This window comes from Sarcophilus harrisii, chromosome 1, assembly GCF_902635505.1.
Source record: "Sarcophilus harrisii chromosome 1, mSarHar1.11, whole genome shotgun sequence".
NCBI classification, from domain to species: domain Eukaryota; kingdom Metazoa; phylum Chordata; class Mammalia; order Dasyuromorphia; family Dasyuridae; genus Sarcophilus; species Sarcophilus harrisii.
In genome coordinates, this window is record NC_045426.1 from 92,596,694 (window position 1) to 92,622,322 (window position 25,629).

General features: G+C 41.0%; 1 protein-coding gene across 1 annotated transcript in view; it reads left to right on the top strand.

Annotated features, from left to right (window-relative positions):
- Positions 1-13,646: 13,646 nt before the first annotated feature.
- Positions 13,647-25,629, top strand: part of PLXNB1 (plexin B1) — a 67,043-nt gene continuing 55,060 nt past the window's right edge. Inside the window, exon 1 of the mRNA XM_031966918.1 lies at positions 13,647-13,882. Within this exon, the coding sequence (XP_031822778.1) occupies positions 13,647-13,882 (236 nt within the window). The remainder of the gene's footprint in view (positions 13,883-25,629) is intronic.

The window sequence follows — 25,629 nt, forward strand, 5'->3', positions numbered from 1 at the left end:
GTAAACATTTTGGGTTGTTTCAGATCATCCTTGAATAGAAAGTGTTTAGCTCTTTCATTGTTTTAGTTTCACTCTAACTTAAAAATGTCCTTCCTAAAATGTGATATCCAGAACTAATTATTGTCCCCATGTGTTCTGACCAGACTGTTGTGTAACTTTTTAGTCTGGACAGTATGTTTCTGTTACTATGCTCTTAGATTTTTATTAACTTGGGGGAGCTATGTCTCTTTGTTGATAGACTGATCTTATAATTCACTAGTCTCTCAGATATTTTTCATATAAACTTGTCTCCATTTCTTAGCCATTCTATACTTGGTTTTTTTGTTTTTTGTTTTTTTGTGTGGAGGCAATTGGGGTTAAGTGACTTGCCCAAGGTCACACAGGAAGTATTAAGTATCAGAGACCAGATTTGAACTTGGCCCTTTTGACTTCAGGGCAAGTGCTCTATCCACTGTGCCACCTAACTGTTCCCTTCCCCTTTAGCTGAAGTACATGACTTCACATTTCTCTCATTAAATTTCCCTTATTAGATCCGACCCACCATTCTGGCTGCCATGAGGGATTCAGAGGATCATTTGGATCCTGATCCAATTAACTAAAATGTTGTTGTAAGTCATAAGCAAATTTGATAAGCATACCTTTATCATCTAAGGCACTTATAAAAATGTTGGATAGACTTAGGGCAAGGGAATAGCTTTAGTCTAGAACGAGATAAGAACAAAAATGATTATAGTGGAATTATGTTAATTGCATGAGAGAAGTACAAATCGGCATTCATGAGAGGGAGGCATCATTTATAACAGTATAAGGGAAGGCTTCATGGAGGAGCTGGCATTTGAACTGGGCTCTAAACCACAATTTAAGATTTTGATCTGATGGACATGAAAAGGACATTCTGAGAACAAGGAACTAAATTAAAAGTTTCAAAGGTGGGAAAGTTTAGAATGTGTTTGAGGAATTTGATTTGTTTAGAAATACTTAAGGGGCAAGTTATGTGAAGTTAAATAGATTAGGAGCAGATGATCACCTTGAATGCCAAGCTAAGGAGTCCAGACTTTATTCAGACAGTGGGAAACTATTAAAAGATTTTTGAAGAGGTGAGAGTGGACCAAGTGATAGAGCTGTATATTAGGCCAATCCATCTCCACAGATTGAGTTGCAAGAACAAATGAGTAGATGAGAAATACAGGAGGAAACTCATTAGAGGGATAGGGATGGTATCTTTGTGCATTGGTTTTCCTAGAATCTCCATCTCCCCAACCAGCTGCCCTGAAATCTGTTGCTGTTATGCTTTTACTAATAATAGCTACAGTTCTTTATTACCACTAAACACTGGATTGGACCCACCCTAAAGCTAGAGACTCAGATATAAGACCTCATTCCATCAGGAATTCATTTACGAGCAAGGCTACTGACCCTTCTTGCCATTAATACCTTTGAGTATGAGTAGAACTCTGTCTCTCTCCCCTAGTGCTAGGAAAAGAATTTATTCTGCTCTCCATCATCACAATAATCTTAAGGGCAGAAGCCCCAGTCAAAAAATACATGTCCATCCTAGCTGTCAAATGGAAAACCACTCATCCCCTGTTCTCAATCCCATGCTGCTCAGCCCTATCCTTCCTATATCATTGTGCCCTATGGACCTCTCGTTCCATTGTTAACAAACTTCCCTTTATCACCTGTCCTTTTCTACTGCACTCCATTTGTATTTCAAACTCATGAAAACCTATTTCCCCTTGAAGGCATCCTCTCTAGTAGTGGATGTACCTTCTCTTGTGCTCTCTGACCTGATGGACCAGGAGTAGGAGCATGGTCACTTCCAAATGCCCTCTCTCAGCTGACATCATTTAGTCTCTCTTTGAGGTTTTCACCGTCCAGAAATAGCCCCTTACCCAGTTCCTCGGTATGTACCCCCTCTCAGTCATTCTCCCTACTCAGTCGTCTTCACCTTAGTCTCTGGCCTTATATTTGGAGATATCAATAAATATGTTGATGATCCCTCAACATACTGAGCTCATAAGTTGTCAACCTCTAATCCTATAACCGATAGCTTTACTTGACACTGCTACATACAGGTATGATTATACCCTTGATCTCACCATGATCTAAATGTTCCAGAAATGTGTCCCTTTCCCCATTCTTAGAAAGCTTTCATTCAATCTATCTCCTCAAGCTATATCTCTCCTTGCTTTCAAAAGAAAATGCCTAGAAAAACCTATTGGTATTCTGTTTCTTGTCCTCTCACTTCTCATTCCCTTATATTCTGGCTTCTGACTTGATCACTCAACTGAAACTTCTCTCCAAGAGGAGAAGATGGGCAATAATATCAGATACTGTCTCATGTAATAGTCTGCTCTCAGAGTCTTCATTCTTCTTGACCTTTATATCATCTGCTACTCTTTCCTCTCTGGGTTTTTGTGGCCCTGCTTTTTCCTGATTCTCTTTTTACTTTCTCTGATTTTGTACTCATGGGGCTTTCTTCTCTACTTTCTTGGTGACCTAATCAGCTCTCCTATATGGGTTCAACATCTCTATTTGGATTTAAATTCAAGTCCACATCACCTTTATTGGACATGTTTAATTGGATATCCATTAGGCAACTCAAATTTAACATATCCAAAATAAATGCATCTTTTTATAAAATGCTTAGCACATTTCTTCAACAATGAGAGGATCCAAATCAGTTCCAATTGATCAGTAATGAATAGAACCAGCTACACCCAACAACAGAACATTGAGAAATGAGTATGGATCACAACATAGCATTTCTACTCTTTCTGTTATTGTTTGCTTGCATTTTTGTTTTTCTTCTCAGGTTATTTTTACCTTCTTTCTAAATCCGATTTTTCTTGTGCAGCAAGATAAATGTGTATACATATATTGTCTTTGACATATATTTAATATATTTAACATGTATGGGACTACCTGCAACCCAGGGGAGGGGGTGGAGGGAAAGAGGGGAAAAGTTGGAACAGAAGTTTTTGCAAGGGTCAGTGTTGAAAAATTACCCATGCATATGTTTTGTCAACAAAAAGCTATAATAAAAAAAATGCTTAGCACAGTGCTTGGCTATAGTAAGCACTTTATAAATGTTAGTTTATTGTTACTGTCTTTTCCTCAAACCTTTTCTCTTCCTAACTTCCCTATATCTTTTTGAAGGCACCATAATTCTTCTGGTTACCATCTGACTCTTCATTTTCCTTCATTTCTCATAACCAATCAATTGCCTAGTTTTGATTCTATTTCCAAAGAATTTCTTTTATCCATCCATTTTCTAGCCACTTTAGTTCAAGCTCTCATCATTTCTTGCCTGGACTTTTGCAATAACTTCTTAATTGCTTTGTCTCTTCCCTTTCTGATTCATCTTCCACACACCTAACAAATTGATAGTCCTAAAGCGCAGGTCTGACCATGTTACTCTTACCTTTAGGGTAAAAGACAATCTCCTACATTGAGCATTTAAAGTTGTTCATAATCTGGCTCCAGCCAATTTTTTCAGGTTAGTCATATATTACTCCACCTTATGAATTTACACTCCAGCCTAGAATACTTCATTCTTGCTCTCTTGGAGAGTCCATTTCCTTCCTGCTTGCTCTGGCCTCAACTTCAATCAAACGCTATCACCGATACAGGGTCTCTCCTCATCTGCCCAAGTTGCTGGTGTCTTTTCCACAAGGAAATGATGGATATTTTGTATTTTCTTGTGTTGTCATGTTACTTTTCCTTGTAAAATTCTGTAAAATGTCTTCTTAGGGACATTGTTTTTGAACATCTGCATTGTGTAGCATAATGCCTGAAACATTAGGGGCAATTGCTAAGAATAACGTGTTTTGTATGTTCATGTTTTCTTTATTTTTGTGGTATATGTGACTTGATTTCTCTACTAGACTATATAAGGTCCTTAAGGAAAAGAATCCCATTTTATGTTTCTTAATAAATCTTATTTATCTTAATATTTTCCTTATGCCCAGCATTGTAATTGTGCATTGCAAATAGCAAGCATTGAATAGTTGTTCAGTGAAATGGAGAGGGAAGAAACCAGAGGCAGAAAGACTGGAAAGCTCATATGATGAGGTGATGAGGGTCCAGGGAAGGGGTATCAATGAGAAAAAGGGAATAATATAAGAAATTATACAGAAGTAAAATTGGCAGGATTTGGTGGCTGTTTAGACATGGGAAGAAGCCAAAAGATGAATTCATTGAACCCAGGTAACTGGGAAAACAGTGGGGAGAATTTGGTCAGGAGGAAAAGCAAGTTTTGGAGGAAACATATTGAGTTTGGTTTTGGACAACTATTTATTGTATGTTCTGTGCACATTGTGAGTACTTGAGACTTTGCAGGGTAGACATCACTTAAGTAAATAAAAGCTAGCTTTTGTAGAAAAGATACATTTAAAAAGTGCTTTGTAAACATCACATTTAATTCTCACAACCTTGTGATGTAGGTATAGATTATTCTCATTTTGCAGATAAGCAAAATGAGGCGCAGAAAGATTAATTGACTTATTTAGGGCCATACAGCAAGTAAGCATCAGACAAAGGCAGAATATCTTCCAGACTTTAAATATAAGACTATTTAAATGGGTCAACATAAATAGAAACATTTAAAAACTGCAAATTAACATTATGTTTTATTGGATTTTAATTTATTTTGTTTAGCATTTCCCAATTACATTTTAATCTAGTTGCAATTTTGGGTATTGCATGTAAAGGCTGCAAGTTTGATGTCTCTGATGTACATCATGCTGCCTCATATATGACATCATTCCTGAATGTTAGGAGTCTACAATCCAGATAAGAAGCTAGGTACACAAATAATTATATCAGCTACACAAATAATTATAATATCAGATACTATGTAAGTGGCATGAATGAATTTCAAAAAGCATTTATTAAGTGCTTATTATGTGCAAAGTAAAATGTTAAGTGCTGAGACTATAAATAATAGCTGAAAATAATAATAATAGGTAACATTTATATAGTAGTTATTATATGCCAGGTACTGTGCTAAGCACTTTATAATTATTATCTCATATGAACTTCACAATAACCTGGGGAGGGGAAATAAGTGCTATTATTATTCTCATTTTACAAATGAGGAAACGGAGGTAAACAGGTTAAGTAACTTGCTCAGGATCACACAGATCCTAAGTGTCTGAGACCAAATTTGAACTTAGTTCTTCCTAATTCCAGGCCTGACATTTCATCATAGAAAAATTGAGGCAAATCCTGTTCTATAGGTATTTGTACTTTAGGGGAAACAACAGCTACAAGTTCATTCACAAGGCAAATGGCAGAACCCAGGGATTCTTGATTACAAGGGATGACAATACCAGGAAACTTCAGAACATTAAGACAGGGCAGATTAAAAGGGCCTGGTGGTCTTTCCAGTGACCAGAAGGAATAGAGTTGTTGAATCCTATTTCACCCAAGCCATATGAGCTTGTTCTTTAGAAGTACTGTAAGCTACAAGTGGTTTAAATAAGAGAGATATTGCTTCTGAGTTGGGGATCAGTGAAGGCTTCATAAAATGGAGATGATACTTCAAGAATGGGTAGGATTCTAATAGCTGGAAATAGTAGGTGAGTATCCAAGTAGGAGGAAAAAAAAATAGAGGCAAGAGAAAAATTAAGGTATGTTTGGGGGGGATGGTGACTATGGCTGGATCAATATGGCTGGATCAGCTAAGATCAGAGAGGTACATTGGGCAGCCAAATGGTGGAGGACTTTGAATTATCTTGTAGTCAATGGAAAAACAGGAAGGTTTGTTTGTTTGTTTTTGCATGGAAGTGAGTCCCCCACATCTTTTTGGAAGATTAATTTGGAAAGTATATGTTGGAGGAAATATAGGATATAGAGCTAGGTGTATATTATAATGATCCAGGGAGATAAGGAAAAATGACAGAATTATTCATTGATTAGATGTGAGGAGCCAGTCAAAGCAGTAGACTTTATCACTGGGTTATATCACTTTTCTAGGTAAAAACAAATGAAAACAGTCCCCCAAGTCACTGAGTTGCTTATTCCTAATCTGGGAGCCCCATATATTGATCCCCTATTGTGCAGAGTCCCATCCAAAAGAATGAGCTCATTTGGATCCTTCCCAAGTTCTAGGCTTTGAAATTCTCCTGAACAGACTGTAAGATGCCCGTGCATGGCAGCGGAAGGGAGGTGTTGTTCAGTCTTGCTCTTTCAAGCTTTCTAGAAGAAAAATCTAGTTCAGAAGCAAAGATACATTCAGTGCTTTGGCCCTGGCAAATGAAACAGCTCATTCTCTAGCCTGTGCTTTGCTACTGTATGAGTCCTGAAATTCAAGTTTCGCTGCGAGGGACTCCTAGCAAAGAGGAGGAAATAGGGAGAAGAAAGGAAAGTTTGGAGGTGCTGGTGAGAAAGGATTGGACAGATCAATTGGGTGATAGTCAGATAAAAGGTGGTGCTTACATTCTTAGAAATATTTGTTAAATTTGAGGTCATTAGGGAAGCTCGGGGGAAAAAGAACAAGGACTGGGAAGATTCTAAATAGAAAAGTGATTCTTTCAATTTAAGAGCCTGAGATAAAATTGTGCAGGATTAAAGGAATAGAGGTGTGCACACAGAGGGAAAGGATAAATATTCTCTGGATAGAAGATTGTTGATAGTTATGCTCATTAGATTTGCAGGTGACACAAAAGTAGGGATAACTAACCCAATGAATAACAATGTCAGGACTAGCCCAACAGGCTAGAACATTGGGTTGAAACTAATGAGATGAAATTCAATAGGAATCAATGTAAAGTCTTATTCAGGTACAAAGCATCATCTTCACAAATAAAATATGAGGGAGTGTAGGTAGGCAACAATCATTTTGCCAAGGATCTGAAAGTTCACCATGAGTAAGTGGGATTAATGTAGCAGGTTAAAAAAAAGAGCTAGTGCAATCTTGGGCTAGTTTAGGAGGGGCAGAGCTCCCAGAGCAGGTGATAATAAATTATAATAAATCACAACCTTATTTATGATGGAGGTACAGATATTATCCCCATTTTGCAGATTAGCAAACTGAGGCACAGAGAAGTGAATTGACTTGTCTAAGGCCATACAGCAAGGAAGCATCAGAAAAAGGTAGCATTTGATTCTCTATCTTATAGACTTCAAATATATCAAGTATCTATTCATAGTCCTTTGTCAGTGTTGAAGGACATTAACAAACTGGAGAGGGTTTACACGGGATGATGGTGAAGGAGCCTGAGGCTCAAGAGGATCAGTTGAAAGAATCCATCAGATTTACCAGGGAGAAATGAAGATTCTGGGGAAATGATAGCTGTGGCTAAATATCTGAAAGACTGTCATGACTGAAAGGAAGGATTAAACTTGTTCTATTTGGACAGGAACAATTTAGGCTTGATATAAAGAAAAACTTACTAAGAATTAGAATTTTTCAAAAATGGAATGACTACCGTCCAAAGGTGATGAATTTCCCTTTTTTGGATGCCTTCACATAGAAACTGAATGGTACTATTTTGTATATAAGTTGGAAAAAAATAATATCTATTTTTATGTACCAGGCACTGTGCTAAGTGCTATATAAATATCTTGTTTGATCCTTAATAACAACCCTTGTAACTAGGTGTTATTATTATTATTATTATTCCCATTTTACAGTTGAGAAAACAGAGGCAGAAATTGAGTGATCAAATAGTGTTTGAGGATGGATTTGAATTTAGGTCTTTCTAATTTTAGGCCCAGTGTTCTATGCACTGCACTATCCAGCTGCCTTCAGGGGGATGGCCCCTGAAGTCCTTTCTAACTCTCAAATTTGGTGATTCTGTGACATTATTGATTGGAAATTTAATTTAATAAGCACATAATTTGCTTGCATGACATATTAAGGGAGAAGCATTTTGATAAATAGAAAGATCTGATTTTCATGTCCTGCTTCTATTACCATACTATGGTTGTGTGACTGAGCAGGTCATCTCACCTTTTGCTCCAAATTGCTGCAAAGGAACTTATCTACATCGATGGAAGTTCTTCATTAAGAGCTTCTGATACAAATGAAATTATCTGTTTTGTTTTTAAGTGCTAGACCCATAACAAAAATGAAAGTTCCTGCCCTCAAGCACCCTATATTTTATTAAGGGAAAATGACAGGTACTCAGATAAGTAAACACAAATTAAACACAAAGTAATTTCTGGTGGGATGTGGGTGAGAATTTTTGACAGTGAAAGAGAAGGTAAGGATAGAAATGAACTTAGAAGATAGCTAGCAACTCTACAAGACAGAAATAAATTTGAGAGAATATTCCTGTCAGCCAATAAACATTTATTAAGCACCTACCATATGCCTGCTACTGTGCTAGGACCAAAAGAGGCAAAAATTTCCTGCCCTCAAGGAGCTCACAGTCTACAATGAGAGATAACAAATACATATAAACCTTCTATAAATAGGAAATAATTAAGAGAGGGGAAGGCACTAGAATTAAGAAATGTTGGGAAAGGCTTCCAAGAATGGGAAGTATTTTTTCTGAGGCAATTGGGGTTAAATGACTTGTCCAGGGTCACACAGCTAGGAAGTGTTAAGTGTCTGAGGTCAAATTGGAACTCGGGTCCTCTTGACTTCAGGGCTGGTGTTCTATTCCCTGTACCACCTAGCTGCCCCTGGGAAGTCTTTTTAAATGTACAGGAGTCGCATAGAATATCTTCTATGAGCAACACAGGATCATAGATTTAGACTTGCAAGAATTTTAGCATTCTCTTGGTCTCTTTTGGCTGAATTGCAAATATCCTAAGAGGGAGAAAAGTCAAATTAGTCTAGAAAGATATGGCAAAAGCTTGTACCCTTGAGGCAATAGGAACCCACTAAAGCTTCTTGAAGAGAGGAATGGTAAAATGTCAGAGTTGGTGGAAAGTGAATGGGAAGTGTTGGTTAAACAGCTTCCCAAAGTTTTTTTAGTTTGGAGGTGGTGGAAGGAAAGCTTTTTATTTTTGTGTTTGTTCATGGGTTCCTGTGAGCTCTTCATAGTTTATATATTTTCTGTGATGTGTGAAATAAAGGTTCCATACCCAATATCCTTATTATGCACCAAGTACTTGTACAAGAGTTACTTTGCTATCTACTTTTAGAGAAACCTAGACATGAGCCACATTATGAAAATCATGTAACAGGGGTCCTCAAACTTTTTAAATAGGGGGCCAGTTCACTGTCCCTCAGACTGTTGGAGGGCCGGACTATAGTAAAAACAAAAACTTTGTTTTGTGGGCCCTTAAATAAAGAAACTTCATAGCCCTGGATGAGGGGGATAAACGTCCTCAGCTGCCGTATCTGGCCTGCAGGCCGTAGTTTGAGGACCCCTGTAAAATTTTCCAGATAGAAGCAATGAGCTAAAGAAAAAAAATGACCCTCCTGGTGTCAGGCCCCATCCACATGAGATCAGAGTCCTGGGGCCCTGGGTCATGGATGACAAGCGCAGATTGGCTTACATTAATTGGGGGAAATGAAGATAGTTTTATTTTGTGAGTATGGAACAGGATTTCTTTTTAACTCAATAGAGGATATCCAGTACCATGCAAGGATGTGAATATATTCTATTAAGAATGATACATTACCCCCTTCACACGCTATTTTCCAGCCAAAGTGGCTGAGGTTCCATCTTTTGCTTTTTGAGTTTTTTTGCACATTCCTGGAATGCACTTTTTTCTCACTTCCATCTCTTGAGACCCTTCAAGGAAGATATAAGAACCCTTCATGCCTTGAATACTGTCTGGCATATAGAAGGCATTTAACTAATATTTAATGACTGATTATTGGTTTGGCAGCTATGTGAAGAATTGAAGAGCATGAAGGAGTGAAAGCAATTAGGAAGGAAATGGGGATAAAGGCTTGAGCTAGGGCGTAGAGAGAAGGGAATGAATTCTAGGAATATGGAGGAAGAAACAAGATTTGGTAACATGGGCATGATGCAGGGAGAAGGAAAGAGAAGAGCTGAGATAGTTGAGAATCTGAATGACAGAATCTTGAGATTCAAAAACAACTTATATCCCAGAAGTTAGCACAGTTCTTGGCATATAGTAGGTGCTCAATAAATGTTTACAGCTGACTGACAACTGGGAGCTTTGGAGCAGTCAAAATGGTTGATGATTTTGTCAGTCTCTGAAGGGGACTGGAGTGGACCCTGACAAAGAGGGGATGGCAGGAGGCAGACACTGGTTAGACTGTGGGGCAAAGACTAAGATCCGTATCTTTCACCTCCAAATGAGATTCATTCCAGAACATCACAGTGCAGTGAAACGTGGAGGCTGCTTATTAGAATGATGGATGCCCACCCAGGCTTTCCCCCTTTCCCAGCTGAGGAACGGCAGTACCTTTTGGTTTCCTGAAACTAGATTTTTAGTCTTTTGCCCACCTCTAGCAGATAGGCTCAGAGAAATGCATTGGGCCAGGGCAAACTACAGGCAGAGGGGGAAAGACCGTGATGTAGTCAGAGCCCAGACCCCCAGCTGCCCGACACCTGAGGTCTTGCCCAGCTTTGCCTGATAGGCGGGGCTTAAGAGAAAAGGCACCATTGAGTAGTTTGGAGAGCTCCGGGGAGCATGGGCGGTGCCAGCTCAGCAGGGAGAGTTAGGAAGGGTGGGGCAGGCCAGCTTGGAAGGTAAATCCATGTTCTTGCCTGGGAAGGGGCCCAAACAGGGGCATAGTGTGTTCCTGGGGCCCGCCTCTCAAGCTCCTTTGCCTGGACAACATGTAAGCCACGTTTGGCAGCTAAATCCTCACTGCCCTCCCAACATTAATGAATGCTTTTGCTCTTTCTACTCCCCCCCCCCCCCTTACTCCTCCCAACTCAACTATCCCATTCATTCCCTCTCATTCCCCATAAGAGTTAGAAAGATCTTGGATTTAAAATCCAAATCAGAAGATCTGATTTCAAATGCTTGTTCTGTTACTTATCATCCCCCGGTGTACTCAGGGAAATTAACCCCTCTAAGGGCTCAGTTTCCTTTCCTAAGAACTACATGACTTAAATCTCTTCTAGCTTTAACTCTATTATCTTGTGATTTTCCCGTTTCCTCCCCAAAATGCTTCTTATTGAGTCATCTTTTCTGTTTCTCTCCATCCCATTCCCCCCCAGGAAGAATTCACAGAGTGTTGACAAGAACCTTTTGGTGAGGATGGTAAGAAGATGGGAATCACAGGATTACAGATTTATAGCTAGAAGAGACCTAAATGGAGAAAGAGGCTCCTTAACTTAATTGTTTCTTCACTGGCTCTTCATCCGTTTCCTACCCCTTTAAAGTGAGTCTGACACAAGAGTTTATTCTTGGTTCTCTTCTCTTCTTTTTCATTCACATGACATTGTCATTCACTCCTATGGTTGCAATGACTGATGCTACCATCAGACCTTAGATCTCTAGCCCTGATTCTTCTGAGCCCCAGACCTTCATCTCCAACTACCTGTGGAGAATATGATCCCTGCAATTTGGAAGTTCCACTTGCTGCCTTCAACCTTTAAACCTCTTCCTAGCTCTATTTCTGTGGCTGATACTACCTGGTTCACCCTGTGTTCCATGTTTGAAAATGTAAAGTTATCTTGGACTCTTCTCATATCCAAATGTTTATCCACTTCGGGAACATCTCTCCTTCTATTGCCAATGACTCTACCACAGCACAAACTCTCATTACCCTCCCCCCACCCTCAAAGCTGTTTCTATAGCCTAAAAAAAGTCTTTTCCCCTCCAACCCAATATTCATATCTCTGCCAGATTAATTTTTTTCCCCCTGGAGGCAGTTGGGGTTAAGTGACTTGCCTAGGGTCACAGAGCTAGGAAGTGTTAAATGTCTGAGGTCAAATTTGAACTCAGGTCCTCCTGACTTTAGGGCTGGTACTCTATCCACTGCACCACCTAGTTGCCCCCAGATTATTTTTTTTTAAATAAATAAATCTTGCTCAGAAATTTTTGATCACTTCTTATTGCTCTTGGTTTGACTCAGGGTTTTCATATTTAGTACTAGGATCTCACCTTTTCAATCTCAGTCTAATTCTCCCATTTATGTTCTCTGAGATCCAGTCAAATTGGACAGTGCTGTTTGCCAACTCAAATGTGACACTTCCAGGGAAGTTTCCCTGATTCCCTGTCATAACCCAGTTGGTTGCAATCCCAGACAGTTTTTTACATAGTCCTGTGTGTGCCCTTTCATGAACTCCTATGATATTTGAGTTTTTGTAACTTTGTGTGATACTTCACAATATATAGTGAACTGTGAACCATGGACTTATTTAAACTGAATGTTCTGTTTCCCAGAGCCTAGTTCAACTATTTCCCAGGGCTTAAGGAGAGAAGGAGGGAAGATTCAAGTGGGAGGAGGAATTGGGGGGGGGGGGGGAGAGAAGAAAAGAGGAGAAAGGCAGTGGTAAAGGAAAATGGTAGAGAAGGAAGGGCAGCCCCAGGTCGGACCATGTCAATCCCCTATTCAAAAATATTCAATGCTTTCCTATTGCCTTTTGGATAAAATGCAGATTCCCCAGCATTGCATTTAAAGCCATCCCACTAACTAATTTGGCTTCCACCTACATTGCCAGATATTGCACCTTACTCTCTTCCCCTTGAGTAAAATTGGCTTTCTTGCTGTTCCAGTATTTGGGTATGCTATCTATCTCTTTTGTGTATTCATAGCTTTAAACTCAGGAAGGGATTTTCAAGATCTAGTTCACCTCCTCCTACCAAGAGAAGTTAAATGAATTGTCCAAGGTCACACAGTAGAACTGGGATTTGAACTGTGGTCTTCCCACCCCACAAACAGCCTCTTTTATGCTTCACCACTCTGCTCTATTTGCACCGGCTGTCCACCCCCAGTTTCTGGAATGTATTCCTTCTTTACCTTAATTTTGTAAGACCCCAAATGTTCTGTCCACTCCCAACTTCCTAGGCGGGCTTACTTAGTATTTATTAATACATCTATGTGGGGAGTCTCCCAAGAGAACATGAGCAATCCCCTTAGGGGTGTTTCTTTTCTTTTCTCTTTCTTTCTTTCTTTCTTTCTTTCTTTCTTTCTTTCTTTCTTTCTTTCTTTCTTTCTTTCTTTCTTTCTTTCTTTCTTTCTTTCTTTCTTTCTTTCTCTCTCTCTCTCTTTCTGTCTCTCTCAATCTCTCTCTCTCTTTCTTCTTTCTTTCTCTCTCTTTTTTCTTTCTTTCTTTCCCTTCCTTCCTTCCTTCCTTCCTTCCTTCCTTCCTTCCTTCCTTCCTTCCTTCCTTCCTTCCTTCCTTCCTTCCTTCCTTCCTTCCTTCCTTCCTTCCTTCCTTCCTTCCTTTTCTTCCTCTCTCTCTCTCTCTCTCTCTCTCTCTCTCTCTCTCTCTCTCTCTCTCTCTCTCTCTCTTTCTGTGTGTCTTTCTTCTTTCCTTTCTTGCTTGGAGGAGAAAGTGGAGAGGGAGGAAAGGTGCAAGTGGGAAAGCAGAGGACGAGCAGGTGAGGGTGCCAGCCGCGCGGGTCTGTGCTACCACTGCGCTTTCTCTGGGAGCACTTTTCGGCCTGCTGGCTGCCTGGGGAAGGGGGTGGGGGGGCCTCTGTTCCTGGGCAGCCGGGGTCTGAGGGGAGGGAGGAGAGGAAGGCGCAGAGCCCGGGGGAGGACGGGGCTTTGTCTCCATTGTTCCTGGAGGTGAATGCGCCGGGCCGGGGGGATGGGCGGGCGCAGTTTTCCGCCCCTTGGTCTCCGGGTAACAGCTGCGGCTTCGGCGGATCCACCTCCGGGGGCGGGGGTAGGGGAGGCCCGCGCGGCTCTGGGGCTCGGCTCAGCGCACTCGGCGCACTCGGCGCGCTGCCCCTGGGCTCGGCCGAGCTCCGCTCAGTTCCGCGCGGCGCAGGATCCGAGCGCAGCCCCGGCGTTCTCTCTCTGCCGGCAGCGGGGGCCCGAGCGGTGAGTCCGCGCGTCTCGGGGGGAGGCGGGGATACAAGCACCCCGGCAAAGCTCCCGGGTCCCCCGGGGCCGGTAGCTGGGGGAACGGGCGACTTGGGCCGCCTCGAGCTTTCTGTTGTGTGGATCCCTCACCTGGAAAGGGAGAGCGCTTAGTCTGGGCACTTGGGGGTAAGCAGGGGGTTATTTCATTGGGGGGATTTTGGACCGAACTTCTCCGGTGGAAGAAAACTTCAGGGTGGTTTTGATTGGGAGAGGCGGGAGGCGGGATCGACTCCCCCTGAACTGAAGCTGAATGCCCCCTCCCTCCATTCCTGGGCAGCCCCTCCTCTCCCCCCCCTCCATCCTCAGCCGCCTTTCCTTCCCCGCCGGGACCAGACAGGGTCTGTACCTCCTGAACTCTGGGCGCGGGATGCTCGTGCTAAGGAACATCGGAGAGATACACATCTCGGAGGGTGGGATGCGCGAGAGAGGATGGTCGGGGCTCCTGCGCCCCGCCTAGAGCCGAGGAGAACGGGGGAGGCTGAATCGGAACCCTGTCTTTCCCACTCCATTCAATTTAAACACGCCCTGGATTGCGACCTTCCCGCCTCCCCAGAGCACACCTTAACTGGGACCCTCCGTCCCTCCTTCAGATCACCTCCTTCAGTACACAGATCGTGGATTCTGACATTCCCCTAACGGGGGCATCTTTAATGTGACCATCCTCCCCGGCCCCTTTCCGTCTTCAGTAACACGGCTTGGACAGGGACACTCTACAATCTACCAACTGGTGGTGTGTCACCTATCCCACCAAAACAAATGGGTTGTGGTCCTCCCTTTCTCCCCTCCCCCTCACACAATCTGAATCGGGACCTCCCCTTCCCCAACCCCCCAAACTCGGAGAGTAGAGAGTAACCCGCTCATATTCCGCTATTAATGAGTAACTGGCCAGCCCAGAGACGGGAGGAGGAAGCAGTCTGCCCGGCAGTTCTAGCGAAAGCTGGTTTCTTGTGATTATGGCACCCAGGGAGTCAGTCAGGTGGTGGGCAGACTTCTTGGGGACAGGCTGGGCAGAGACCAGTCTAGAAACTGGGCCTCTGAAGAAGGGTGGATGGGTTCCCTTGCTAAGACAGGAAGCTCCTCCGCACCCGTATCCCAGCCTTTCCCCCTTCTTTCCTGGGAATCCAGGGGAGGGCTAAGCCCGGGCTCCCGAGGGTATGGGGGTGGTATCTGGGGGCCATTGCTCTTGGGCATCTCCCAAACTCGTGGATGAAGAAATCGTACTCCCCCTGGTGGATGAGGCGGGGAGATGGCCTGGAAGAAGTGGGGAGCCCTGGACTGGCAGAGTCTGGTGCCAATTTTGGCATTATTGGAGAAGGAGGGATTTCTAGCCAGCTTGAGGAGGAGGAGGAGGAGGATGGTATACCTGGGGCAGTGGAGTGTGCTGACCTCTGAATAGTGGGCTGAGGGGTTAGTTAGAGCAGGGAGGCTTTGAAAAAAGATCAGGGAGACTGGAGGACTTGGACTGCTCCCAAACCCAATCTGTGTCCAGATCTCATCAACAGACTCTAGTTCGTGGTCACTAATTAGTAAAAACTGTTTCTGAAGCTGCCCAGATTCTCTACTTGATCTTCGGCCTCCCTCTGACCCCTGTGTTGTCCTTTTTTCTCCTCTCTGAGGAAGTTACTGTTGCTTGGCACATGCTAAGCATTTAATAAATGCCTTTTCCTTCTCATTCATCCTTCCCTGAGCCTCTCCATATTATTTTCCTTGCCCTTCAGCCTTTCCCTCTGTCTCCAACACCCTGTCTCCATGACTCTGGTTTTTGTCCATAGTGGGGGAAGTTTGTAGGGTAAGCAAGCCATGAATCCCTGGAGGAAGCCGATGACAGAGAACAGGAGTGACTAGTCTGTCCTTCTCTCCAGCCCCCTTCCCCTCGAGTCACTAAATCCATGCAGACAGCTCCTGGGAATCCCTTGGGAGGGGAAAAGAAATGACTGGGCCCCCAGGGTCAGTAGGAGAAAGGAACATAGATGATGGGAGCAGCTCTGGGCTTGCCCTGCCTAGGACCCCTATTTGCCCCCCATCCCTCTTCCATTGGTCTTCTCATCTTCCCTTCCCCCAGAGCTCCTGAGTGAGAGAAGTCACAGTCCAGGCCCTTCAGTTCTTGCTGTGGCCCAGGGCATGAGTTCTCTGAGAAAGCTCCTGCCCGTTCCTTGAACTGAGCAGCTACGGCAGTTGGCACCCTCAGAGCATTTCTGGATGCAGGGTGATTACCTTCCGTTGTGTGTTATATTATTATGGTTTATATGAGCATCTGCTGCTACTCTCTCCAACAAACACGCTCCCTTTCTGCTCCAGATGCCTGTGATAGCTATCTGATCAACCTTCTTGTGTTCTCATCTGCTTCCTGCTTGGGGAGAGGAGGAGAGAGGGCGGAATGGGAGACCACGGGGTGGGAGAAGAAGGTGGTAGGGAGAATAGAAGAGCCTCTGAGTTGGAGGGAGATGGAGGGATGGAAGGAATCCCCTGGTATGGTTTTGGCCCCATTAACTAGCCAGAGGACCAAACAGTCTTAGAGGAAAGCCCTATCCGTGTCTTTTATTAGGGAGAAGCACACTTGAGTTTGAGGCACCTTCTGAGCTTGTCTGTTGTTAATAGTCTCATCCCTGCAGTCTAGGGGAGGGGTGTGTGGGCTCTGCTAAGATTTCTCTCCTAAGGCTGCTGTCTTCTGAGCTCTGAGGGGCTACTGGAATCAGATGCTTTGGCTAAAAGAAACTCAGAAACAAGCACTACATCCAGACTTAGACTTCCTTTCAAACTGGGAACTTTAGCTCTCTAGATTCTCTCTGGCTGGTGGTTTCTGAAGCCTGTGGGATCCTGGGAGAGAAGACATCACTTCTTTGCCTTTTCCTCAGTCTGGATCTGAAAATGACCCAAGTCGTGGCATGGGAAGCAGGAAATTCCCTTATTCTCCCACAGTGGGATGGGTAGGGTAGAGGGAAGGTTTTAGGCAGACCCTACCCTTCCAGCCCTCCTACTCTGCCATCCTCCTTTCTCAGTTCTCACCCCCACATCCTCTCTTCCCTGCCACTCATTCTCCCCCCCTCCACCTTCATCCTTCCCCCCACCCGCCTGGGGCGGATAAACAAAGGCAGTGTTGTTCCCGCTCCCACAGAGCTGCCCTGTTCTCTCCACACTAAAAATGGAAACCCCCGAGCTATTTTGGGAGCAGTGCCCAGGCCGGGCCGTGGCCTACTGCCTCCCCATTCCCACCCAGCTTGGTCCCCACCCCCTCTTTCCCAGCTCCTTCCTTCTGGGGCCGAGGCTCAGGGTCCAGCTCAGAGGCCCTCCCTCTGGCCCTTCTGTGTACTGACCATTCCGTGCAGTACTGTTCTCTGACCTGATTGGGTCAGGGGGCAGGTAGGATTGGTTAGTGGAGAGCAGACTTAAGTGCCAAGGTCAGCATTGCCTCCTGATTGTTTCCAATACTGGCAGCTGGTCTGGGGGTCTCAGGAGCTGTGCCCTCTTGCCTTTTCTCATATGGGAGCTAAAGATGTCTGGGTACACAGAAGAGCTTTTCTAAACAGGCTTCCCAGGACATCAAAGAAACCTCTCTGGCTTGACGGCTTGTCCCTTGGACTCTTGCTATCTGAGATAGATTGACCCCAGCCCATCAACAGCATGCTCCCCAACCCCATGTCATTTAGGAGATCAACCTGTTGGGGCCAGACAGAACAGAGGGAAGGTGAAAACTGAGAAAATGCAGGCATTCCATCCCCTCCTCAGGCCCCTAATTATTTCCCTCATCCTCCACGTCTTTCTTTCTCAGCTCTCCAAGCCTTGCAACACCCTAGCCCCCTCAGAGCTCGGTTTCTCAATACCTTAGTCACAATTTTGTGAGACTTCCTTTATGTCAGAAAATTTTAACTTGAGGTCTATAAACTTGTTTTAGAAATATTTTAATGACTCCATCTTAATATATTTGGTTTATTCCATAGCTTATTTTATGTACTTTAAAATATTATTCTGAGAAAGGTTATCTACCAGCCAACAGGGACCATGTCATAAATAAGAACAATAAATACTCGCCCCCTGTGTAGAGTGCCCTGGAGGAAACACAAAAATGTCTCTTTCAGGAGTGATTAGTCTAGTTGAGGAGACAACTAGAGATCAGTACCAGACAGGAAATAACCTCCTAACCTCCCACTTGCATGACTTCTGGTAGTTCTGATCCATCCCTCTTCACCCATTTTATTTCTACCACTCTGGTTTCACTTTCCTCCAGACTCAGATCATAACATGGACGGTGATATATAAATATTTCACTATTTATTATGGGAGCATACTTTGATGTCTTCAACCTGTTAATCCTCATCACTGGGTAACATCTACTGTTTATTTTCTCTGTTGCTTTTAGTCTGAGGAGCAGTGGTCGAATTAATCTAATTTTACCTATTACATATTGATGGCACATAATCCCAGCTATGCTTTTGCTTCTGTTTGATAAACAATTCAACAAATATTTTAACTGCCTTCTAGGTGCCAGAACTCATGCTAGGTGCTAATGAAAGGGAGAAAAAAAACCATAAAGAATTTGTTTCCTCCTGGGAGAAATGGTGTGTTTACTGATTAGTTAACATAAGATATATACAAAATAAAGACTAAATGTTTTTTTGGGGGAGAAGGAGAGACTAAGAGCTGAAAGAATCAAGAAAAATCTCTTGGAGGTGCTGAAGCTTTGAAGGAAGTTAAAGATTCTAGGAGGTGAGGATGAGAAAAATGAGCATTCCAAACATGGAAAACAGCCTGTTCATAGACAAGGAGGGGCATGTTGGAATGTCCTGAAGGAAGGACATAAAATAGACCAGTTTGGATAGATTGCAGTATGTATTTGGGGGAGTAGTGTGTAATCAGCCCAGAAAATCTGGAGCTTGCTTATGAAGGGCTTTAAATGCCCAGCAGAGAAAGTCAATGGGAAACTGCTAAAGCTTCTTGAGCAGCAGAATGACATGGCTAAACCTGTGTTTTTAGGAATATCAGTTTGATAGCTGTGTGGAGAATGGATTGGGAAGAGATAGACTGGATGTAGAAAGACTAGTTGGGAGACTATTGGAATATTCTTCATATAAGAGAGGTGATAGTTGCCTGAACTAGTTTGGGTGTAGAATGAATAGAATGAAGGAGATAGATGCACTTGGTGTTGTGAAGAAAGAATTAAGATAAACTTGTTAATTGATTGAATCTAAGTAGGGGTGGGAGTGCAGAGGGACCAACAGGGAAGAGTCGAGAATGGCTACATTTCTTTCCTCTTTGCTTTTGCACAGGCTCTGTCCCTCCGTACCTAGGATAATCTTTGTCATCACTTCCTTCCATCTTTTAGTTTCCTTCAAGCAAGGATAGGCACAGAATATACATATCCACAGAGATACAATATTATAGAATGTAACTTTGTATATCTGGAACATTAATATATGTATATCCTTTATTTACTTATCTCTGAATAAGTATCTGCCTTGTAGAATATAAGTTGCTTGAGGTTAAGGACTTTCTCACTTTTGTATCTGTATATCTTGTGATAATCACTTGCTTGGTTGAATTTTGACTTCTGGGTTGTGACCCAGGATGATTAAAATATTAGTGGTGCCCTTGGGAGAAATTAGGAAGTTTTAGAGGAAAGGAGGATGTTTTTTGGGGAAAGATAGTTAGTTTAGTTTTGGATATATTGAGTTTAAGATAATATCCAGCAGATGGTTGGAGATTTGAGAATGGAGTTAAGGATTGAGATGCAGGCTTGATATATAGATTTAGGAGTCATTGGCAGAGGGATGTTAGTTGAATTCTTGGGAGCTGATGAGATCATCAAAAGGAGGGAGAATAGGTAGAGAAAAGAGAAGAGAACTCAGAGAAAAGGCCTTGGGAAAAATAGCAGGGCTTGATGTGGGTGGTGATCCCACAAGGGAGACTAAGAAGCATTAGTCAGACAGGTAAAGAGGCAAATCCCTCCAGAGAAGTCATAAAATCCCGGGGAGGAATCAGTTTCCAGAAAATGGGGGTGTACAATAGTGTAAAAGGCTGTGGAGAGGTCAAGAACAATAAAGGCTATTAGGAAGAACAAAGTCACTGATAATCTTGTAGAAATCAGTTTCTTTCTTTTTTTTTTTTTAAGTATCAATATATACATTTTATTTTATGTTTATATATTAGCCGCATTTCTGATTATATCCCTATAAACTCTACCTTGTAATGAAGAATAAAGAAAAAAAGAAAAAAAACCAATTCAACAAAACTAAACCATGCATGAGGCTAGTATGATAGTACATACAATTGTCCACACCCCAAAATCCCCCACTTCTTTGAAGAAGGATATGTATTTTTTAATCACTTTTCTTGAGTCAAGCTTGGTTATAATAATTATAAAGTATATGCTTTGTTTTTTTTGTTCCTTCCAATTATATTGTTATACTTATTGTGTATATATAATTTTTCTGGTTCTTCCTTTACTCCGCATTAATTCTTATGGAAGAGAGCAGTTTTAGTTAAATGGTGAGATCAAAAGCCAGATTAAACTGGTTGAATAGTGAGTAGCAGATGAAACAGTGAAGACAATAAATTAGGCAGATTTCCCCCCCTAAGTTTTGGCTGTAAAAGGGTGAAGTCTAGACATTTAGATTTTTAGGACAGGGAGTGGTGAACGAGGAGAGATTGAAATTAGGGAGATAAGGGAGATAGAAGAGAATGAGCTCAAAAGCAGAAGTAGAAAAGCAAAGAGAAAGGCAATTTCTTCTTTTTGTGGATGAGTAACAGAGGAATGAAGGGTTATTCCTGTCAGCATTAAGAGCCTTCTATGTGCCAGATACCACACTAAGTATTGAGAATACAAAGGTAGGGTAAAAAACAGTCTCTGTTTTCAAGGAACTCACCATCTAATGGGGGAGACAATGGGAAAACATCTCTGTACAACTGATCTATGCAAACACCTTATTGAGTAAACAAATTCTTTCTTTCTCCCCTTCCCTCCCCCTTCTCTCTGTCTCACTGTCCTCTGCCTCTGTCTGTCTGTCTATCCCTTTTGATTATGAAGGGAGACAATTGAAGTCAAAGGCAAATAAATGAATTGGGAGACCAGGGATCAGTGGAATAATTGGAGGTTCTGATGAGGTCAGAACATAGGTGAGGGGTGAAGTGTAGAGAAAGATGGAAGGATTGGAGGTTATGCTCAGATAATTTTAGGGTTAAACATCTATATTCCTCGATATCTATAGACTTTAAGTGAGACTCAAAGGAAGCAGAGGTAAAGAAGAGGAAGGATAGAATTCTAGACATGGGAGACAGCCAATGAAAATGCCTGGAGGAGGGAGATGGAGTGTCTAGCTCAGGGAATAGGAAAAAGGCCAATGTTATTAGACTTTAAGTATGGGGAGTAGGAGGAAGTAAGATGTAAGAAGACTGGAAAATTAGGAAGAGACAAGATTAGGAAAGGCTTTAAAAGCCAAACAGGATTTTATATTTGATTCTGAATGCAATAGGGTGTCCCTGGAGTTTATGTAGATATATTGAGTGAGGTAGTATAAAATTGAAGACCAGAGGGAGCTTGTTTTTTCTAGTCAAGTATGATGCTCAGTCTTGAGATGTTAGTATATATATATATATCTTTATATATGTTTTATAGTTTATATGTATATATACACATACATATTATATATATTCTGTAGTTAGAATAGTGATGTCCCTTTCCCAAAAACTTTACAGTATGAATGAAATCAAATTAAAATGTAATTGGGAAATATTTAGCACAACAAATACAATTACAGTATAACATAGATACTGTTAATTTGTGATTTTCTAAATTTGATACCATTGTTTTAGAACACACTCGGTGGGAAGTTTGGTAATCAATCATGGAAAAGTGAAAGGTTTATCACACAGCAGTGAGAGCTGGTTTAGATTATATAATGTAAATTAGCAGTAGACTGAGTCAGCACAATAATGTGACTGTCCTCATCATTTAGTAGCAAATAAGTAGGAACAGAGAAGGTGGACTGGTAGTAAATTAGAGTTGGGATCTGAAAAAGGACAGGGGCACCAATAGGGCAAGATGTCAAGTGACTCAGGGGTAGAGATCAGTGTGCAAAGTTAAATTTATTAATATTAGAACTAAGATTTTGACTGGCAGAGCAGGGAGCAATGGATTCTGAGGAGGACAGAACATAGGTGAGGGGTAAAGCAAAGGGGGAGATGGAAAGATTGGAAGTTATGCTCAGATAATTTCAGGAAGCAGACTACTTATCCTCCTTGTGTGGCTAGGTAGAAAGAAGGTGCAGATCCACGGATCTAAGAAGTTGAAAAACAGGGAAGCAAGGGTAATTGAAGAGACAGCAGTATGTAACCTGAAGTTGCCAACTATCAAAGCAGGGTTTGGGACAGAGAGAAGACTGTGAGCCAGGTGTACTTGTTGAGAAAGGAGGGAGAATGATTTGGGAACCATTATAGAACATCCACTAGGATGTGGATAGGGTGATAAATCTGGATAAAGTGAATCTCAAGGGAGATGTTGCTGAGTGATGGTGGCAGAGGGATGGGGATGGAGAGAGATACTCACAATTCAGTCATTAATTGGGGGTAGTTCTGCCCTATTACCAGCTCCAATATTTAATCTACTAACCTCTCTTGGGTGATAGTATGGGTGTGAGTACATGTGGAGTTGGGTTATGGGAGGACGAGAGAACAGACAAGTTGGAAAAAGTTGATCCTTCTACTCTAGATGCTTTATCTCATTTATTTAGTGATGTTTCCAAAACATTTCTTCTCTACTCAGCTTCTCATCCCTCTTTATAGCAGGTAGTAATCTGTTTACTTAAGTGTGAAGACTGAAGATTCCTTCTTTCATTTCTCAATATTTTCCCATATCATAATCCATTCTTCTTTCCCAAAAACACTATCTTCATCTCTTGTTGTGGTTGTATCCCCAAATTTATTTACTCCTTCCTCTTAGGAACTTGTTATGCTAGCTATTTCTTGTATTTTATCTATCTTCCATATCTTCCTTTCTGCTGCTTCTTTTTTATCTACTTATAGACCTGGCCAAATCTTCCCACTTCTAAAAAAAGTACCTTCCTTTGTTATTTCTTCCATTCGGCTATCTGCCCTGTTTCCCACTTTACTATCAATTAAAAAACAAAAACCAAAAAACGTTGTGTCTAATATTCATTTTCTCATCCTCAGTCCTTGCAGTTTGATTTCTATTCCTAACACACTACTGAAATTGCCTCTGTAACGTCACCAATGGCTTCCAGTTTCCAAATCAAATTCCTTTTTCTCAGCCCTAGGCATTATTAATCACACCATCTTACTGGATATTCTCCTCCATTTGCTTTAAAGACCTCCTAAGTCTGCAGCACAATTCTGGTATTTCTTTAATCGCTCTTTTTTCATCATTTGAGTTCTTAGCCTCATCTTAATTCCTTAGATTTTGTTTTTGACCATCTTCCAATATTCTTTCTCCTAGCCATGTCATTATAGTTTCAGCAATCACCTGTATGTACAATTATAGGAATACTACTACAATACAATACAAAAAATACAACTACAAAACATTCTTTATAGAACTAAAGGAAGACTTAAATAATTGGAAAGGAGTTAATTGTTCATGGTTGGGCACTGCTTATGTAGTAAAAATGAAAATGCTACCTAAATTAATTTACTGACTGCCATACCAGTCAGACTATCCAAGGATTACTTTATTGAAGTAAACAAAATTATGACAAAAAGAGGAACAAAAGGTTAAGAATTTCAAGAGAAATAATTTAAAAAAATGGAAAGGAAGAAGGCCTAACAGTTCTAGACCTCAAAATAAATTACAGAGCAGTAAATCAGCAAAACAATTTTGTGGTAGTTAAAAATAGAAAGTTGATTAGTGGAACAGATTAGGTACATGAGATCAGAAACAACTGAATACAGCAGTATAGTGTTTGGTAATTCCAAGGATACAAACTACTAGAGTAAGAATTCACTATTTTATAAAAGCTACTGAAAAAAATTAAAAGGTATTATGAGACAAATTAGTCTCGTATATAATACCATATTCTACAACAAACTTTAAATGGCTTATATGACTATGTATGAGTCATACAATAAATTAAAATAGAATGAAGGAAATGCTTTTCACAACTATAGGTAAAGAAGAACTGACTAAACAAGGAAGAGCAAGAATGAAAGGAGATAAACTGTACAGTTTTTGTTTACATAAAATTGAAAAGTTTTTTTTACAGACAAAAATAGTGCAGTTAGAATTATTCCATTACTTTCATATACCACAACTTGTTCAGCCATTCCCCAACTGATGGACATCTACTCATTTTTCAACAAATTTGTTTTTCTTGACTGTGTTTATTTGTTATTTGGTAAGTTTTTATTTGGTGGGGCAGAATTGTAAGGGGGAAAGATTGTGATAGTGAAGCAAAAAAAAAAAAAGAACAAAAAAAGCATTGGTGAGACAGATATAAACAAGAAAACATAAAGCAGTTCAGAAAAGGATATAGATAAAGGAGGGCATTGTTGTTACTAGCATGTTCAATTTAATAGTTGAAAAAATTTTATTGGGAACAAGTTGGAAATTGAAAGAATCAATTGAGGAATGGCTGAACAAATTATGGCATATGAATGTAACTAAATTTTATTGTACTATAAGAAATGATGAGTAGGCAGATTTCAGAAAATCCTGCAAAGACTTAACATGAACTGATGCTGAGTGAATTAGGCAGAACCAGGAGAACCTCATACACAGTAACAGTAACATTGGGCAATGATCAACTTTTATAGATTTAACTCTTCTCAGAAATAAAATGATCTAAGACAATTCCAAAAGACTCATCATGAAAAATGTTATCCACTTGCAGAGACAGATTCATGGGGTCTGAATGCAGATCTAAGCAAACTATTTTCGCTTTATTTTTTTCTTGTTTTTTATTTCTTTTGTTTTTTTCCTTTTATTCTGATTTTTCTTTTACAACATGACTAATGTGGAAATCTGTTTAATATAATTGTACATGTATAACCTCTATAAGATTAATTGCTATCTTGGGGAGAGGAAAAGGGAGGGAGGGAAGGAGAAAACAATTTGGAACTCAAAATCTTATAAAAATGAATGTTAAAAGCTATTTTTACACATAATTGGAAAAATAAAATACTATTAAATGGAGGAAAAAAGCATTCTATTTACCTTTATGTAGATGAACCCCAATTTCTCTGACTCTCCAATTCTGACTTTTCTTTTGTGTTCCAGACCCATATCTCTAATTCCTGTAATGTATTTTTGCCTGGAAATATGACATGAACCTCTCACTTGATGTGTCCCGACCAAACTTATTATCTTTTACCCTAAGCCTCCTTTTGTTTTCACAGTTTCTGTGGGTGACCTGACCATTCACTTAGTCAAAACCATAGCTATTCCCTCTCATTTTTATATTCTATAAAATGCTATTGAATCTATTTCAGTTTTTCCCATTCTCTTGGATCCATCATCTTCTGTTCTCCCTTGCCCATCACCCTAGTACAGTCCTATTATTATCCAACTGGACATTCTTAATTTATTTCAGGGAATGAAAATCCATTTTTTCTCATACTACTGGAAAAAAAAAGAAAAACAAAATCCTATTTTTATTAGGGTAATAAATACACATAGTTAAGAAAAACAAATTCCTATATTGGCCATGTCCAAAAAACGCACCTGAGTTCGTCACCTCGCCATCAGGAGGTAGGTAGTATGA